Source organism: Mobula birostris, chromosome 12 (assembly GCF_030028105.1).
Source record: "Mobula birostris isolate sMobBir1 chromosome 12, sMobBir1.hap1, whole genome shotgun sequence".
Taxonomy (NCBI): domain Eukaryota; kingdom Metazoa; phylum Chordata; class Chondrichthyes; order Myliobatiformes; family Myliobatidae; genus Mobula; species Mobula birostris.
This window is the reverse complement of record NC_092381.1, coordinates 71,284,652-71,303,163: the sequence shown is the minus strand read 5'-3', so window position 1 is coordinate 71,303,163 and position 18,512 is coordinate 71,284,652. Positions and strand designations below refer to the sequence as shown.

Genomic DNA, 18,512 nt, shown 5'->3' with positions numbered 1-18,512 from the left:
GCAAAGTTATTTCCGATGGTAGGGGATTCTAGGACAAGAGGGCATGACTTCAGAATTGAAGGACATCCTTTTAGAACTGAGATGCGGAGAAATTACTTTAGTCAGTGGGTGGTATATCTGTGGAATTTGTTGCCACGAGTGGCTGTGGAGGCCAAGTCATCGGGTACATTTAAGGCAGAGATAGATAGGTTCTTGATTAGCCAGGGCATCAAAGAGTATGGGGTGAAAGCAGGGGAGTGGGGATGACTGGAACAAATAGATCAGCCCATGATTGAATGGCAGAGCAGTTTCGATGGGCTGAATGGCCTACTTCTGTTCCTAAAGCTTATGGTCTACAGAACTGCTGATCACTGGATGTTGTTTGATTTCTTTTGCACTACTCTCTGTAAACTAGAGACTATTGTACATGAAAGTCCCAGATCATCAGTTTCTGAGATTCCCAAACCACCCTGCCTGGCACCAACAATCATCTCACGGTCAAAGTCACTTAAGTCACGTTTCTTCCCCATTCTAATGTTTGGTCAGAAGAAATGAACCTCTCAACTACATTTGCATGCATTTTTGCATTGAGTTGCAAGTTAATACCTTTAGTATATATGATTGTATAGAAGTTTTCTTTTGTAAAAAAAAATAGTGATTATCTTTGAGGAAATCTATAGTATTTCTAAAAATTCCAAAACTGAAATGAACATTTTTTCTATATTATGAAGATGAAGGTCACAAATCTGTTACTGTTATTTGATACTTAGGAAAAACAAACAAATGCTTTATTTTAGAAATTTGTCTTTGTCAGGTCCCTTCTGGATCTGTGCCACTCTGGTGTTTGCAATTGCAATAAGTGGAAACTTAGCCAATTTCTTGACTCATCATGGCCAGCGTGGTTATCGTTACGTACCTGAGTTCCATAAAGGTAGGGAGGAAATACTTCATTATTATAGAAATATAATTTCATTAAAATGTTTTCTTTAGGTGGCTCAGCGATGTAACAAACATGCTATCCTACTTAAGAACAAGAAAACACTGATCACCATTTCACTCTGACTTGAATGACCTCATCAGGCACATTGTGCACATTTTTCAGTATTGGTCTCACATGAAAAATGGTGCAGGTCAAGAAGCTATCTTTTAAATGCTGTCATTTGTAGATGGAATCTGATAATATTACAAGACTAATTTCATAATTATAGAATCTGCAATAACATAATAGATTTTAATTGCACTGTTGGTGATAATGGTATATATTAAAGGGTTTAATGGGGATTTAAAAATCTCCATTGGAAAGTGACTGTAACCAGAAGGCATAAATGTAAAAGTTCCAAATGCAAATTGTTGTTTGAATATGGAGTGATGTTATCATTGGAACAAGATCCATACAGCCTTTTGCTGGGATGCAGATAATATCTGAAAATGAATTTTAAAAGGCCACAGGATATGTTCTGAAAACTAGATGTGCACTTGTTCATTGCCATCTTTCTGTGATGCAAAATTCCTAAACTACTTTGCAATAATGTGTTAAATAATCCAGTGGATTCTGTCTAATTGGGCCATTGGTTAATCAGGGCTGCTTATTTGGGACAACTCTTAAAAAAACAAATACTAATGGAGAAAGTAGCCAAGATTCCCTTCACTTATTTAGGACACCATGCTGCTTAATTGGGACAGGAGACTGTTGCTGAATAGTTTCTCTTTAATTTCAGTCATGTGCACTTATATGTCCATTAGATACTACAATGTGCTTAAAGTGTTAGTTGCATGTGCTTATGTTATCCATTTGGCTGACAGATGCCAATTCAAAAAGCAGAGATTTTTAATAATTTTGTTTTTTATTTTGACTTTTAAAAAATTCAGACCCTTGCCAAACAGGCAAGTTTGAAACAGGCTGTATAGTTTGTCACTGATACTTGGCAAGAAATAAGCAGTATGACAATTCAGAACTGTTTTGCTCACTGCAGTTTTGAGCACTCAGACTTGGAGATGCCAGAAATGGCCAGCCGTGAAAATGAAATGATTTCACTACTTCAGCAAGTTAGAAACAATGAAAAATTTGAAGGTATTGACAATCATCTTGAATGTTATAATGAAAATGAAGATTTGGAGGATGTAATTGTCAAAATCATTATATCAATGCACAAAGCTGAGAAAAAAGGAAAGTATAATAAAGGTGACACATTGGAACTTGAGCTAGTGACTACACAGGATGCCAGGAAATTTATTGTTGAATTATGACACTACTTCATGCAGAAAGACAATGAAGACAGTCCATTATCTACACTAAGTGTCTTTGGTGATTTTGTTCATTTACAGTCAATCAGAAGAACATGACAGAACAATCTGGATAAATTCCTCTGTTAATAACTATTAGGAACTAATACACAGTTTTATAGTAATATTATTAGTAGAGTTCTAATTTGTACTGCATTTCATCTAAATACATAATTTGTTAATCAGTTAAATGGTAGTTTTGTCTTTTACCTATTTCCATGAAACTTTGGTTAATTGGGGTAGCTGCTTAATTAGGCCAAATTGCACTGTTCCTGATCTGTCCCAGTTAATCGGCATCCACTGTGTATAAGAAAATGCTTGTTTTCCCTGCCTGATTCTCTCCCCCTGGAGGTCCTTAAATTCTTCTCTCTACTGGAATTAAAATTCTTACATTTTAAATAAGCAACATCCAATCACATTTTGCTTTTATTCAGGAAACTGAATTTTGCTTGCCGTAGCAGGTGGCTGTCTGGGGCTGCCCACTTTCCAACTTGTAGCACTGACAGTTTTGATTGAGGACACTGTCATTAGTTTTGCCTTCTGTCAAAGCTTGTGAGGGATATTAAGAAGGTCAAGTACAGCAGTGAGGTCCAGATAGCAAACTGCCCTGAGGTTGCAAAGGGCCAGTAAGGTGGGCTGTCCACATTTGGCTCAAGTCAGAGCAGAAGTGTGAGGAAGATGGGCAACAAAATGTGGCCCAGCTTCTATTACAATATGTGATTCATAGATTGATAGAAATTGGGCTCCCATTCTTAATGTTTAAAACATTATTGGCTGATTTTTGTACTCTTAGTATTTAGTATTTATTCCTGATCATGTTTAGGACAGAAAGCTACAATTGCAATTCATAAGATATTCATATTCAGAATTTATAAATAGCATAGTACAGACACTGGTATTATTACAATTATTTCCTTTATAAATTCTCAATGCTTTCAGTTTTCAGTATAAAAATGTATTTGTAGTAGCTATTGGAGCATAACTTTCTTTTTATTTGTAGTTTCTATAGCAGCTACAGCAATCTACACTTACGCCTGGCTTATTCCTCTTGGACTCTGGGGATTTCTGATGTGGAGAAACAATAAAGTAGTGAACATTGTCTCGTACTCATTCTTGGAGATAGTGTGTGTATACGGATACTCACTATTTATTTACATCCCTACCGCAGTAAGTATGACCTTGATTTCGGTTAGGCTAAATTCATTGGGGTGGTGTGACAGATCTTAACTCCAGTACTAGCGCCAGAGGAATGTATGTGTAGAACAACACAACAGGAACTTAGGAGGAATACTATTTGTAAATAGTTCAAAATAAGTTGATTATCAAAGTACATATAAATCACCTTGTACAACCCTGAGATTCATTTTCTTGCGGGCATACTAAATAAATCCATACTAGAATGATAACCATAATTGAATCAAAGAAAGACCGCGCCAACTTGGGTGTTCCGCCAGTGTGCAAAAGGCAACAAACTGCAAATACAAAAATGAATAATTAATAATAATAAACAATAAATATCAAGAATGTGAGATGAGGAGTCCTTGAAAATGAGTCCATAGGTTGTGTGAACATTTCAATGATGGGGGTAAGTGATGTTGAGTGAAGTTATCCCCTTTGGTTCAAGAGCTTGATGGTTGAAGGCTAATAACTGTTCCTGAACCCAGTGGTGTGATTCCTGATGTTCCTCTACCACCTTCCCAATGGCAGCAGTGAGAAGAGAGCAATACCTGTGTGGTGGGGGTCGCTGATGATGGATGCTGCTTTCCTACGACAATGCTTTCTGTAGATGTGCTCAATAGTGTGGAGGGCTTTGCCCGTGATGGACTGGGCCCCCTCCACTACTTTGTGTGAGATTTCCATTCAAGGGCATTGGTGTTCTTATATCGTGCTGTGATGTATTCAGTCAATATGTTTTCCACCACACATCTATGGAAGATTGTCAGAGTTTTAGAAGTCAGGCCAAATCTTCGTTAACTTCTAAGGAAGCAGAGGCATTGCCATGATTTCTTTGTAAATTCCTGTACATGCTGGGCCTAGGACAGGTCTTCTGATGAACATTGACTTATGGACCTCTGGTTTCCTCCTCCTGAAGTCAAAAGTCAGCTTCTCAGTCTTGCTGATATTGATTGCAAAGTTGTTGTTATTTTCAGTATCCCTCCTTTGTGCTGATTCATCATCACCTTTATTTGGCCAATAACAGTAGCGTTGTCAGCAAATTTGAATATGGCATTGGAACTGTGCTTAGTCACACAGTCATATGTGTAAAGCGAGTAGAGCTGGGGGAAAATCATAGCCTTGTAGTGTACCTGTGCTGATGGAGATGGTGGAGGAGGCGTTGTTGCCAATCCAAACTGACTGAGGAAATCAAAGATCCAGTTGCACAAAGATGTATTGAGGCCAAGGTTATTGAAGCTTATTGATTAGTTTTGTGGGAATGGTGGTATTTTGATGCCAAGCTGTAGTTGATAAAGAGCATCCTGATGTATGCATTTTTGCTGTCTAAATGTTCCAGGGTTGAGTGAAAAGCAAATGAGTTGGCATCTGCTATGGCTTGTTGCTCCAGTAGGCAAATTGGAGTGGATCTAAGTCGTTTCTGAGGCAGGAGTTGATATGTTTCATCACTAACCTCTCAAAACACTTAATCACTGTGAATGTAAGTGCTACTGGATGATAAGTCATTGAGGCAGGTTACTATTTGCTTAGGCAATGTTTAAGTAAAGTCTGCCCGAAACAGATGGGTACCTCAGACTACCGAAGGGAGAGGTTGAAGTGAACACTCCATCCAGCCCAGGTCTTTAGTACTCAGCCAGGAACCCCGTCTAGGCTGGATACTTTCCATGGGTTCACCCTCCTGAAGGCAGCTCACACATCAGCCTCAGAAATGGGAGTCACAGGATTATCTGGGGCTGTGGGAGTTCATGATGGTTCGTCCATGTTTTGACAGTCAAAGCGAGCATAGAAGGCATTGAGCTCATCTGGAAACGAAGCCCTGTTGTCACCAGCGTCGTTTGACTTGACTTTGTAAGAAGTGATAGTATTCAAACCCTGCCACATCTGTCAAGTATCCTTCAATGATTCAAGTTTTGTCCAGAATTGCCACTTTGCCTGTGAGATGGCTTTCTGGAGATCGTACCTAGACTTCTTTAACTTTCTTGGTCACCAGACTTGAATGCCTCTGATCTGGCCTTCAGCAGATTTCAAATCTCATGGTTCATCCAGGGCTTCTGATTGGAGAAGACTCGGAACGATTTTGTGGGTACTCAAAAAAAAGAGTAAAGTAATATGGATTGTTAACTTTATAGTATTTGGGTCTGTTTGAAGATGGTACTGACTTCCCTGAAAGGTGAAGGAAATGCAGGTGGAAAATTTGGAAAGGTATTAAGAGTTGTTGCTGGGATTAGGTGTTCCTGGGGACACTTCACCAGCCAACTACTTTAGCGGCTTGGACTTGGCCACAGTTCAGGAAGCCGACTGATATCAGGATATCTGATCCTGCTGAGGTTTTTTTTAAGGAATAGCTGATAGAAGATTCAAAGATCACAGAGGCATGTTCATCTTAGTTTGTAGTGGTTGGCCATGCTATTTGTAAACATTGTAAGAGAAGATCAAAGCGAAACTGCTCATTATTTTAATACAAGCTGCAGACAAAATAACAAAGATGTGCTGAGGTGAGGAGCAGGACAAAATATAGAATGTATTGCAAGGCTGGTACCAACAGTGCAAAGGTAATAATGACTGAGGATTCTTGCTGAAAATCTACAGTAAGAGCCTCTTGTGTATCATCACATTTCAGAAAAATTCAGTAATGTAGCTATGCACTTTTCAGAACCACATTTATGAAAACGAAAACCAATTTCCCCCGGGATCAATAAAGTATGACTATCACTATGACTATGAAAACAATGTTTCTAAGAGTACTGTGTGATCATGCTTTTTTCCTGAGATGAGATGCAACTCTGGAATCTTGAGGCACTGCTTTATTATACTTGTGTTAATGAACCATCCTTCGTATCTGATGTTCTTAGAATCATACAACTATCAGCAGAAAAACAGGCCTTTTACCACCCCCCCACCTCCGTCTGAGAGAACCATGAAGCCGCCATTTATACTAATCTTAAACTAAACTCATTTCCTTCTCCACACATTTCCACCACTTCTCCCACATATGAATTAAATAATCCAATGCCTAAAGCAAAGTTGAATTGCTGAGGTAAATTAGATCTCGTGTATCCAAAATTGGTCTCTTGCAACTCAACAAAATTTTTGTAGCAGTGCTTGCTCAGCAGTTGCCTGATTTAATGGAGACCGACCGCTCTGACTAGTAGTGGAAGCTCAAAGCGGGTAGTTTTCTTTAAACCATTCACTTGCCAGCTCCAGCTATCCTTCGCCCACTAAGATTCAAGCTCAAACTTCCACTGAGTTTCTTTTCCTATGCTTTGTACTAACACAGACAGCATAGATCTTGTACTAGCATGTAATGCTTTTTCCCTTGCTGTGTTGCAGATGCTGTGGATTATTCCAAGTGAGATAGTACGTTGGCTGACAATAGTATTAGCCATGTGCCTTTCAGGCACCGTGCTAGTGATGACCTTCTGGCCAGCTGTCCGGGATGATAACCGGAGAATTGCCATAACAACTATTGTAGTTATTCTGATCCTTCATGCCCTGCTCGCCGTTGGCTGTAAGGTACATATGGATTTTTAATTCTGATGATGTGTCACAAACCTGAAATGTTAACTTCCTCTTTTCACAGATGCTGCCTGACACGTTAAGTTTTACAGATTTTTTAAAACTTATAATTTACTTGCTTCATGGAACCAATAATTACTGTATATTGACATTCTAATTAATTACAAAAGCATTCTGCTTTGTCAATTTTTTCACTAAATTGTGCATTGGGAAAGAATTAAAATCAGGATGATTTTTGTCTTGTATTTATTTTCCTTGATCTCCATAAATCCACTGAGCAAATTCCATCAGCCTCTTTTCAATAGTTCCATTTAATATCAGAGAATGCACACAATGTACAACCTGAAATTTCCACGAAAAAAGAAGAGTGCCGCAAAGAATGAGTGACAATAAAAACATTAGAACCCCAAAGCCCCCCTGCTTCCCTCCCATGCACAAGCAGCAGCAAAGCAATCACCCTCTCCCTTCCCCATCCCATTTACTTCAGTAAATAAATATCAGCACCCTTCACCCACCAGGCAAGCCCCCAAGAAAGACCATGATCTGCAGTACCACAAAAACTAGTCTTTCACCTGGCAATTTGACATACCACAGACACATGCCCTCTCCCCTCCCCATCCCCGTTGAGTTCAAAGAAGTTGCTGTCAAGTGCCATCATATATTCCAACAGTTTTATTTTTCTAATGAACATAAAACAGATTTAGAAAGACAAAATTGATTCCAATATTGAGCAGTCAGTAACTGAGGTGAAACTGAGTGCAGCATACAGCTTAGAAGGATTTACAAATTCTCTTTCAAAAATGGAATGTGTTCCATTTTTTATTAATCTAAGTAAATATGTTTTTATTTGTTGGGCTCCAAATTCGAATGGCCTGTATCTTTTTATTTGAAACTATCCTTATTTTCCAAAGCATGTTGGAAACCTTGTTGAAACAATTTTTAAAAATTCTATTGGTAATGGATTTCTTGTATTGTTCAAGCTTTCACTGTTTTTATTATATGTTTTCTGATTTTACAAGTTATTTTTGTTTGTTTTTTTTTTGCACAGTGAATGCAGTTTTTAATTAACCACCATCTGAAGCCAAGTTTCTTTTCTTTTGCCTTAAGGGTCATATGCACACATCTGGTGTACATTTTCTTGCGAAAATTTACTTTAAAATACCATTGGTCTTGATATTAAAGTGTTTTTATTGCTATTCCCCAGGCCTATTTCTTTGATCCACCAGAAAAAGTCAAGCCTTCTCTTGTCACGACAACAGTTACTCCAACTCGTAACAGAACTTTGGTGACAAACTCCCAAGTTATGAAGGCTTCATAACTTGTCAGGTGAGCATTTCCATGAGCTGGGTATGAAGGGCAAATAGGAGAAACAAAGTTCTTAATCCCAGTTTAGACTTTGATTGTCTTAGTTTTAACTTAATGGGTTTTACATTAGATTCGAAAAACTAATTAGCGTATTGTCATGAACGAGAGGTTCAACAGATGCTGGAAATCCAAAACAACACATACAAATTGCCGTGGGAGCTCAGCAGATCAGGTAGCCGTATTGTCAGTTAATCATATGAAACAGCCTCTGACTCATGCAGAATAGGAAGTCTCAGGATTAGCTCTAATCTGTGAAAATTTATCTGAATCTCATGGTTACATTTTAAATGGTCTTGAATGAATACAATAGTCTAATAGTTAAATTACTTGATTAGCACTCAGGGCTCTGAGCCATTGATCCAGAGGCTGAATCCTCTCCACCATAGCAGTTGGGGAACTTAAACTCAAACGCAAGCACGAGGAAATCAGCAGATGCTGGAATTTCAAGCAACACATATAAAAGTTGCTGATGAACGCAGCAGGCCAGGCAGCATCTCTAGGAAGAGGTACAGACGACGGTTCGGGCCGAGACCCTTCTTCAGACTAAAGAACTGAAAGAAGAGCTAGTAAGAGATATGAAAGTGGAAGGGGGAGGGGGAGATCCAAAATGATAGGAGAAGACAGGAGGGGGAGGGATGGAGCCAAGAGCTGGACAGGTGATTGGCAAAGGGGGTATGAGAGGATCATGGGACAGGAGGCCTAGGGAGAAAGAAAGTGGGGGGGGAGCCCAGAGGATGGGCAAGGGGTATAGTGAGAGGGACAGACGGAGAAAAAGGAGAGAGAGAAAAAGAATGTGTGTGTATATAAATAAATAAGTAACGGATGGGGTGCGAGGGGGAGGTGGGGATTAGCAGAAGTTTGAGAAGTCAATGTTCATGCCATCAGGTTGGAGGCTACCCAGACGGAATATAAGGTGTTGTTCCTGCAACCTGAGTGTGGCTTCATCTTTACAGTAGAGGAGGCCATGGATTGACATGTCTCTTACTAGCTCTTCTTTCAGTTAGTCCTGACGAAGGGTCTGGGCCTGAAACGTCAACTGTACCTCTTCCTAGAGATGCTGCCTGGCCTGCTGCGTTCACCAGCAACTTTGATGTGTGTAACTTAAACTCAAATACAGCTTCTGAGGCATTGGTGCCAAGGTGTGTGAATTCAAATCAACTACTCTAAACATGTCCCTGAGCCATGCATTCACTTTTCAGATCTTGTTGATCCGATGCCATTTGCACATTGTGCAGGTAGTACTCCAGGGATTGTTATCCTCTGTGATTCTGTTTCTTGAATCTAGAACCAGGCTGTTCATGCTCCCTCAGTAGAACCTCCTTCCTAGTTCTACTTAAGATCTGCTAAGGCTATTGGGAAGAGTTTAAACTAGAATTGCTGGGGGGTGGGAACCGAACTGAAGAGATGGAGGAAGGGGCAGCTGGCTCAGAAAAAGAGAAAGCTTGTAGGGACTGTGAGAAGGAGGATAGGCAGATGATAGAGAAGGGATGCGCTCAGACTGATGGTTTGAGATATGTCTATTTTAATGCAAGCATCATGAACAAAGCTGATGAGCTCAGAGCGTGGATCAGTACGCGGAGCTATGATGTTGTGGCCATTACAGAGACTTGGATGGCTCAGGGGTAGGAACGGCTACTTGGAGTGCCAGACTTTAGATGTTTCAGAAAGGACAGGGAGGGAGGCAAAAGAGGTGGGGGCATGGCACTGTTGATCAGAGATAGTGTCACGGCTGTAGAAAAGGAGGAAGTCATGGAGGAATTGTCTACTGATTCTCTGTGGGTGGAAATTAGAAACAGGAAGGGGTCAGTAACTCTACTGGGTGTTTCTTATAGACCACCCAATAGTAACAGGGACATCGAGGAGCAGATAGGGAGACAGATTCTGGAACGGTGTAGTAATAACAGGGTTGTCGTGATGGGAGATCATAATTTCCTCAATATTGATTGGCATGTCTCTAGAACAAAGGGCTTTGATGGGGTGGAGTTTATTGTTATTGTTATCATCAATGAAGACCTCGACACTCAACCCGGCACGGACAGAAAGTGTGCCCGGGAGTGGCCTGACTGGATTCGAACTCAGGAACCTTCGCTCCGGAGTCTGGCGCTGATGTCACTGTGTCACCAGCTGAGATACGATGGTGCCGAGACTAGCGCTTGATTTGGATTTAAGTGAGGGAGAGTTGCGCAGCGTCAGCCTCACTCTCTCTTCCCAGTTCCCATCTGGATCCAGTGGCAAGACAAGAATCGAGACGGCTGGAAATGGGACTAGGCGCAGCGGATGACCAGGACATCTGCTGTGTCTTGTGCTCCATGCGTTCCACGACACTTGCAGAGACCACCTTCTTGATCGTTGGACCTTCCATTGGTCTTGTCCGCTCAATCTGCTGGAGTCTGTCTTCACATGCTGGGATAGACAACTCCCTATCTCATCGAGGGATTGAGACCCATTGGCTACCCCCACCTGGTTTAGCCGGCTTGTCGAAGCCGTTGCCCAGGGTGTGGCCGCTGTAACATGCAAACAGCTACGGGGAGCCACAGGTGAGAGCTGAGTTCCAGGTGGGTATCAAAGGTGGACAAACCGCCCTGAAAAGGATGTGACATGATCCCCCACCAGAGGTGCTACCCCTCCCTGACACCCCATACACTCTTAGTTTGTTAGGTGTGTTCAGGAAGGTCTCCTGACACAGTATGTAGATAAGCCTACAAGAGGAGAGGCTGTACTTGATCTGGTATTGGGAAGTGAACCTGGTCAGGTGTCAGATCTCTCAGTGGGAGAGCATTTTGGAGCTAGTGATCACCATTCTATCTCCTTTACCATAGCATTGGAGAGGGATAGGAACAGACAAGTTAGGAAAGCGTTTAATTGGAGTAAGGGGAGATATAAAGCTATCAGGCAGGAACTTCGAGCATATATTGGGAACAGATGTACTCAGGGAAATGTACGGCAGAAATGTGGCAAATGTTGATATTTGCATGGCGTTCTGTGCGGGTACGATCCAATGAGACAGGGATGATAGGGTTCAGAAACTGTAGTGTACAAAGGCAGTTGAAAATCTAGTTAAGAAGAAAAGTTTACAAAAGATTCAAAAAAGTAGGTAATGATAGAGATCTCGAAAATTATAAGGCTAGCAGGAAGGAGTTTAAGAATGAAATTAGGAGAGCCAGAAGGGGCCATGAGAAGGCCTTGGTGAGCAGAGTGAAGGAATACCCCAAGACATTCTATAAGTATGTGAAGAGCAAGAGGATAAGACATGAGAGAATAGGACCAATCAGTGTGACAGTGGAAAAGGAAGGAGAAGGTAGCGGAGGTACTTAATGAATACCTTGCTTCAGTATTCACTATGGAAAAGGACGTTGGCGATTGTAGGGATGACTTACAGCAGACTGAAAAGCTTGAGCATATAGACATTAAGAAAGATGATGTGCTGGTGCTTTTGGAAAGCATCAAGTTAGATAAGTCACTGGGACCGGACGAAGTATACCCCAGGCTACTGTGGCAAGCGAAGGAGGAGATTGCTGAGTCTCTGGCAATGACCTTTGCATCATCAATAGGAATGGGGGAGGTTTCGGAGGATTGGAGGGTTGCAGATGTTGTTCCCTTATTCAAGAAAGGGAATAGAGATAGCCCAGGAAATTATAGACCAGTGAGTCTTCAGTGGTTGGTAAGTTGATGGAGAAGATCCTGACAGACAGGATTTATGAACATTTGGAGAGGCATAATATGATTAGGAATAGTCAGCATGGCTTTGTCAAAGGCAGGTCGTGCCTTACTAGCCTGATTGAATTTTTTGAGGATGTGACTATAAACACATAGATGAAGGTAGAGCAGTAGATGTAGTGTATATGGATTTCAGCAAGGCATTTGATAAAGAACCCCATGCAAGGCTTATTGAGAAAGTAAGGAGGCATGAGATGCTTTGTGGATCCAGAACTGGCTTGCCCATAGAAGGCAAAGAGTGGTCATATTCTGCATGGAGGTCAGTGACCAGTGGTGTGCCACAGGGATCTGTTCCGAGACCCCTTTTCTTTGTGATTTTTATAAATGACCTGGATGAGGAAGTTGAGGGATGGGTTAGTAAATTTGCTGATGACACAAAGGTTGGGGGTGTTGTGGATGGTATGGAGGGATGTCAGTGGTTACAATGGGACATTGATAGGATGCAAAGCAGGACTGAGAAGTGGCAGATGGAGTTCAAACCAGGTAAGTGTGAGGTGGTTCATTTTGGTAGGTCAAATATGATGGCAGAATATAGTATTAATGGTAAGACTCTTGGCAGTGTGGAGGATCAGAGGGATCTTGGGGTCCTAGTCCATAGGACACTCAAAGCTGCTGCGCAGGTTGACTGTGTGGTTAAGGAGTCATACGGTGTATTGAGCTCAAAAACTGAGAGGTAATGTTGCAGCTGTATAGGACCCTGGTGAGACCCCACTTGGAATACCGTGCTCAGTTCTGGTCACCTCACCACAGGAAGAATGTGGAACCTATAGAAAGGGTGCAGAGGAGATTTACAAGGATGTTGCCTGGATTGGGGAACATGCCTTATGAGAATAAGACCATAGACCATAAGACAAAGGAGCAGAAGCCGGCCATTCGGCCCATCGAGTCTGTTCCGCCATTTTATCATGAGCTTATCCATTCTCCCATTTAGTCCCACTCCCCCGCCTTCTCACCATAACCTTTAATGCCCTGGCTACTCAGATACCTATCAATCTCTGCCTTGAATACACCCAATGACTTGGCCTCCACTGCTGCCCATGGCAACAAATTCCATAGATTCACCACCCTCTGACTAAAAAAATTTCTTTGCATTTCTGTTCTGAATGGGCGCCCTTCAATCCTTAAGTCATGCCCTCTCGTACTAGACTCCCCCCATCATGGGAAACAACTTTGCCACATCCACTCTGTCCATGCCTTTCAACATTCGAAATGTTCCTATGAGGTCTCCCCTCATTCTTCTAAACTCCAAGGAATACAGTCCAAGAGCGGACAAATGTTCCTCATATGTTAACCCTCTCATTCCCGGAATCATTCTAGTGAATCTTCTCTGTACCCTCTCCAACGTCAGCGCATCCTTTCTTAAATAAGGAGACCAAAACTGCCCACAGTACTCCAAGTGAGGTCTCACCAGCACGTTATAGAGCCTTAACATCACATCCCTGCTCCTATACTCTATTCCTCTAGAAATGAATGCCAACATTGCATTCGCCTTCTTCACTACCAACTCAACCAGGAGGTTAACCTTAAGGGTATCCTGTACGAGGACTCCCAAGTCCGGTTGCATCTCAGAACTTTGAATTCTTTCCCCATTTAAATAATAGTCTGCCCATTTATTTCTTCTGCCAAAGTGCATTACCATACACTTTCTAACATTGTATTTCATTTGCCACTTCTTTGCCCATTCTTCCAATCTAACCAAGTCTCTCTGCAGACTCTCCATTTCCTCAGCATTACTGGTCTCTCCACCTATCTTTGTATCGTCAGCAAACTTAGCCACAAAGCCCTCTATTCCATAATCCAAATCGTTGATGTACAATGTAAAAAGAAGCGGCCCCAACACAGACCACTGTGGAACACCACTGGTAACCGGCAGTCAACCAGAATAGGATCCCTTTATTCCCACTCTCTGTTTCCTGCCAATCAGCCAACGCTCTATCCACGTATGTAACTTTCCCGTAATTCCATGGGCTCTTATCTTGTTAATGTTACGTACCCCGTAACTGGGTTGCCAAACCAGCAGAAATGGACCACTTAGTTGGAGTCTGGATTACTGGAACTAAGAAAGTTTTATTAAAGAAATAAGTAACACAGTACTCTAATAGTAAGGATATAAATGCAACAGATTAGCAATGATAACACACACGTACACAGAACTAGGATAATAGGATCAATCAAGCTCTATCGCAGTCTAGGGGTAAAATGATCAGTCTCAAGTGACGCAGAGTTCAGTTCAGTTTAGTTCAGTTCGCAGTAGTCGCTGGTATGCTGTTGGGGAGTGAGAGAGAGCGAATGATGATATTCAAATCGGATTCAAACAGACCTTTGATATTCCTCGCAGTTAGCTCTCGGGCGAGCCCTTTGTAATGTCTTCTGAGGTCACCGACTGTGACCCCTCCGTTCCTGATACGAATGTTCTTCTGCGGTGAACCTGGCACCCAGGCAAGGGCGAACACACACACCAGGTTCCCGCCGATCGTACCTTTTCACCCTGTGCGTCCATGGTCGGTCCCGCGAGCAGACCTCCAAAACTCCCACCAACTTGTGGGGGGGGGGCACCGCACTTCCAGGGTCTCGTTATCTCGTGGTGTCGTGGTGTGTCCCTTGCCTTAGCGAACCTGTTCCTTTTATCCCCCTGCTGGGGTATCGCCTGTCCATCAAACTTCTAACAGTTCAGGTTCAAAGCAACCGGTCTGACAATACTTGGAACTGTCTCTTTTCGTTAAACTCTCTCGTCTCTCATATTAGCATTTTGAAGGTTTCTTTCTTTGTCTCTCTCTTATCAGCATCAATCTTCTGATAACTTGGTCTTTTGTCACATTAAGTAGCCTCATGTGTGGCACCTTGTCAAAAGCCTTCTGAAAATCCAAATATACAACATCCACTACACCTCCCTTGTCTAGCCTACTGGTAATTTCCTCAAAAAATTGTAATAGGTTTGTCAGGCAGGATTTTCCTTTAAGGAATCCATGCTGAGTTCTGCCTATCTTGTCATATGCCTCCAGGTACTCTGTAACCTCATCCTTGGCAATCGACTTCAACAACTTCCCAACCACCGATGTCAAGCTAACAGGTCTATAATTTCCTTTTTGCTTCCTTGCCCGCTTCTTAAATAGCGGAGTGACATTTGCAATCTTCCAGTCCTCCGGAACCATGCCAGAATCTATCGACTTTTGAAGATCACCGCTAATGCCTCCTCAATCTCCACAGCTACTTCCTTCAGGACACGAGGGTACATTCCATCTGCTCCGGGAGATTTATCTACCTTTAGACTATTCAGCTTCCTGAGTGCTTTCTCTGTCGTAATTGCGACTGTGCACAATTCTCTTCCCTGCCACCCTTGAGTGTCCGGTATACTGCTGATGTCTTCCTCAGTGAAGACTGATGCAAAATACTTGTTCAATTCCTTCGCCATCTCCTTATCTCCCATTACAACTTCTCCAGCATCATTCTCTATCAGTCCTATATCTACTCTCACCTGTTTTTTACTCTTTATATACTTGAAAAAGCTTTTAGTATCCTCTTTGATATTATTTGCTAGCTTCCTTTCATAGTTAATCTTTCCTAATGACCTTCTTAGTTTCTTTTTGTAAGGTTTTAAAAACTTCCCAATCCTCTGTCTTCCCACTAATTTTTGCTTCCTTGTATGCCCTCTCCTTTGCTTTAACTTTGGCTTTGACTTCTCTTGTCAACCACGGTTGCATCCTGTTTCCATTCAAAAATTTCTTCTTTTTTGGAATATACCTGTCTCGCACCTTCCTCACTTCTCGCATAAACTCCAGCCACTGCTGCTCTGCCGTCTTTCCCGCCAGTGTCCCTTTCGAGTCAACTTTGGCCAGTTCCTCTCTCATGACACTGTAATTTCTTTTACTCCACTGAAATACCGACACATCAGCTTTCGGCTTCTCTTTTTCAAATTTCACAGTGCATTCAATCATGTTATGATCACTGTCTCCTAAGGGTTCCTTCACCTCAATCTCTCTAATCACCTCCGGTTCATTACACAACACCCAATCCAGTACAGCCGATCCCCTAGTGGGCTGAACAACAAGCTGTTCTAAAAGGCCATCTCGCAGACATTCTACAGATTCTCTCTCTGGAGATCCAGTGCCGACCTGATTTTCCCAATCCACTCGCATGTTAAAATTCCCCACAATTATCATAACACTGCCCTTCTAACAAGCCTTTTCTACTTCCTGTTGTAATTTGTAGTCCACATCACTGCAGCTATTTGGAGGCCTATAAATAACTGCCATCAGAGTCCTTTTACCCCTGCGAGTTCTTAGCTCAACCCATAAAGATTCTGCACCTTCCGATCCTATATCACCTCTTTGTAATGATTTAATATCATTTCTTACCAATAAAGCTACGCCTTCCCCTCTGCCTACCTTCCTATCCTTCCGATACACCGTGTACCCTTGGACGTTCAGCTCCCAGAGACATGCATCCTTTAGCCATGTCTCAGTGATGGCCACAATATCATACCTGCCAGCCTGTAGCTGTACGACAAGATCATCCACCTTATTCCTTATGCTGCGTGCATTTAAGTATAACACCTTAAGACCAGTATTTGGTACTTTTGGCTTTGATTTCACTGCAACTTTATTGCACTGCAACTCATCCCAATGGCTACAAATTTGCCCCAACACCTGCCTGTCTTTCCTGACATCTTTACTGCTCACTATCTTAGATTTATTTCTGTTTTCCCCTTTCTCCGCTCTGTCATTCCGGTTCCCATCCCCCTGCCAGATTAGTTTAAACCCTCCCTAACAGCTCTCTTAAACTGTCCCGCCAGGATATTGGTCCCCTTTGGGTTCAGGTGTAACCTGTCCTTTTTGAACAGGTCATACTTCCCCCAGAAGAGATCCCAATTATCCAAGAATCTGAAGCCCTGCCCCCTGCACCAGTCTCTCAGCCATGCATTCATCTGCCTGATCCTACTATTCTTGCCCTCGCTAGCACGTGGCATAGGTAGCAATCTCAAGATTACTACCCTAGAGGTCTTGCTTCTCAGCTTCCTTCCTAACTCCCAGAAATCTCCCTTCAGGACCTCCTTCCTTGTCCTATCTATATCATTGGTACCAACATGTACCAAGACAACTGGCTGCTCACCCTCCCCCTTCAGAATATTCTGGACCCAATCCGAGGTTGAGTGAGCTTGGCCTTTTCTCCTTGGAGTGATGGAGGATGAGAAGTGACCTGATAGAGGTGTATAAGATGATGAGAGGCTTTAATCATGTGGATAGTCAGAGGCTTTTTCCCGGGGCTGCAATGGCTAACACGAGAGTGCACAGTTTTAAGGTGCTTGGAAGTAAGTACAGAGGAGATGTCAGGGGTAGGTTTTTTTTACACAGAGTAGTGAGTGTGTGGAATGGGCTGTCGGCGACTGGTGGAGGCGGATACAGTGGGGTCTTTAAAGAGACTGCTGGATAGGTACATGGAGCTTAGAAAATTAGAGGGCTATGGGTAACCCAAGGTAATTTCTAAAGCAGGAGTCCCCAACCTTTTTTGCATCGCAGACCGGTTTATTATTGACAATATTCTTGCGGACCGGCTGACCCCGGGGGGGCTGGGGGGTGGTAGGGCTGCCAACAGACAAGAGTAGCAGTCAAATACGTTGTGTTTACCCCGAGGAAAAACTACAATGACGATGAAGCCTTACGCGGGCACCTGTGTGCGCATGCGTGTACGTGCCGATTTTTTTCTACAAATCATTTTTGGTGATTCTGTTCAGTGAAACTACACTGTACATACATTATTTCTACTTTATATAGGCTGTGTATTTGTCATATCATTCATGCTTTTACTATATGTTAGTGTTATTTTAGGTTTTGTGTTATTTGGTATGATTTGGTAGGTTATTTTTTGGGTCTGGAAACGCTCAAAAATTTTTCTCATAAAAATTAATGATAGTTGCTTCTTCGCTTTACGCCATTTCGGCACGAAAAGTGTCATAGGAAAGCTCTACCTCAGCGGGGGAACTACGGGACAAGGGCGGTCCTGTATGAGACTGACCAATTTAGCCCAATAGGGTCCTGAGTTGGATGATCAGCCATGATCATACTGAATGGCGGTGCAGGCTCGAAGGGCCGAATGGCCTACTTTACCTATTTTCTATGTTTCTATATGGGATGTCCCGGCTAATACGGGACAGTTGGCAATCCTAAGCGGCGGGGGGGGGCAGTATTAATCAGGACTGGAATATAGGTGATAAGTCAACTATAAGTCACTTATAAGTGGCTAGTACACTCAATTTCGTTTCTACAAGAGTTTATCTAACGAATTTAATATTAAACACATAGTGCATAATATAGTGATACGTCAATTATAAGTCACTTATAAGTCAATAGCATCATAACATTTTAAGTAACATTTGGTTATTAAACACACACCATGTATTTTCCCCATATGAACATATAAAATCATTGCAACACACCAATATCGCTGAATCAGTGGGAGCCCTGGGCTTGTTTTCCTGCAAC

The 18,512-nt window shown here is 42.2% G+C and overlaps 1 protein-coding gene across 1 annotated transcript in view; it reads left to right on the top strand.

The window, feature by feature from the left end:
* Positions 1–18,512, top strand: part of LOC140206022 (protein YIPF1-like) — a 36,136-nt gene that overhangs the window by 5,433 nt on the left and 12,191 nt on the right. The window contains exons 6-9 of the mRNA XM_072274062.1: positions 794–910; positions 3,263–3,429; positions 6,766–6,948; positions 8,156–8,277. Of these exons, the coding sequence (XP_072130163.1) occupies positions 794–910; positions 3,263–3,429; positions 6,766–6,948; positions 8,156–8,269 (581 nt within the window). The 3' untranslated portion in view covers positions 8,270–8,277. The remainder of the gene's footprint in view (positions 1–793; positions 911–3,262; positions 3,430–6,765; positions 6,949–8,155; positions 8,278–18,512) is intronic.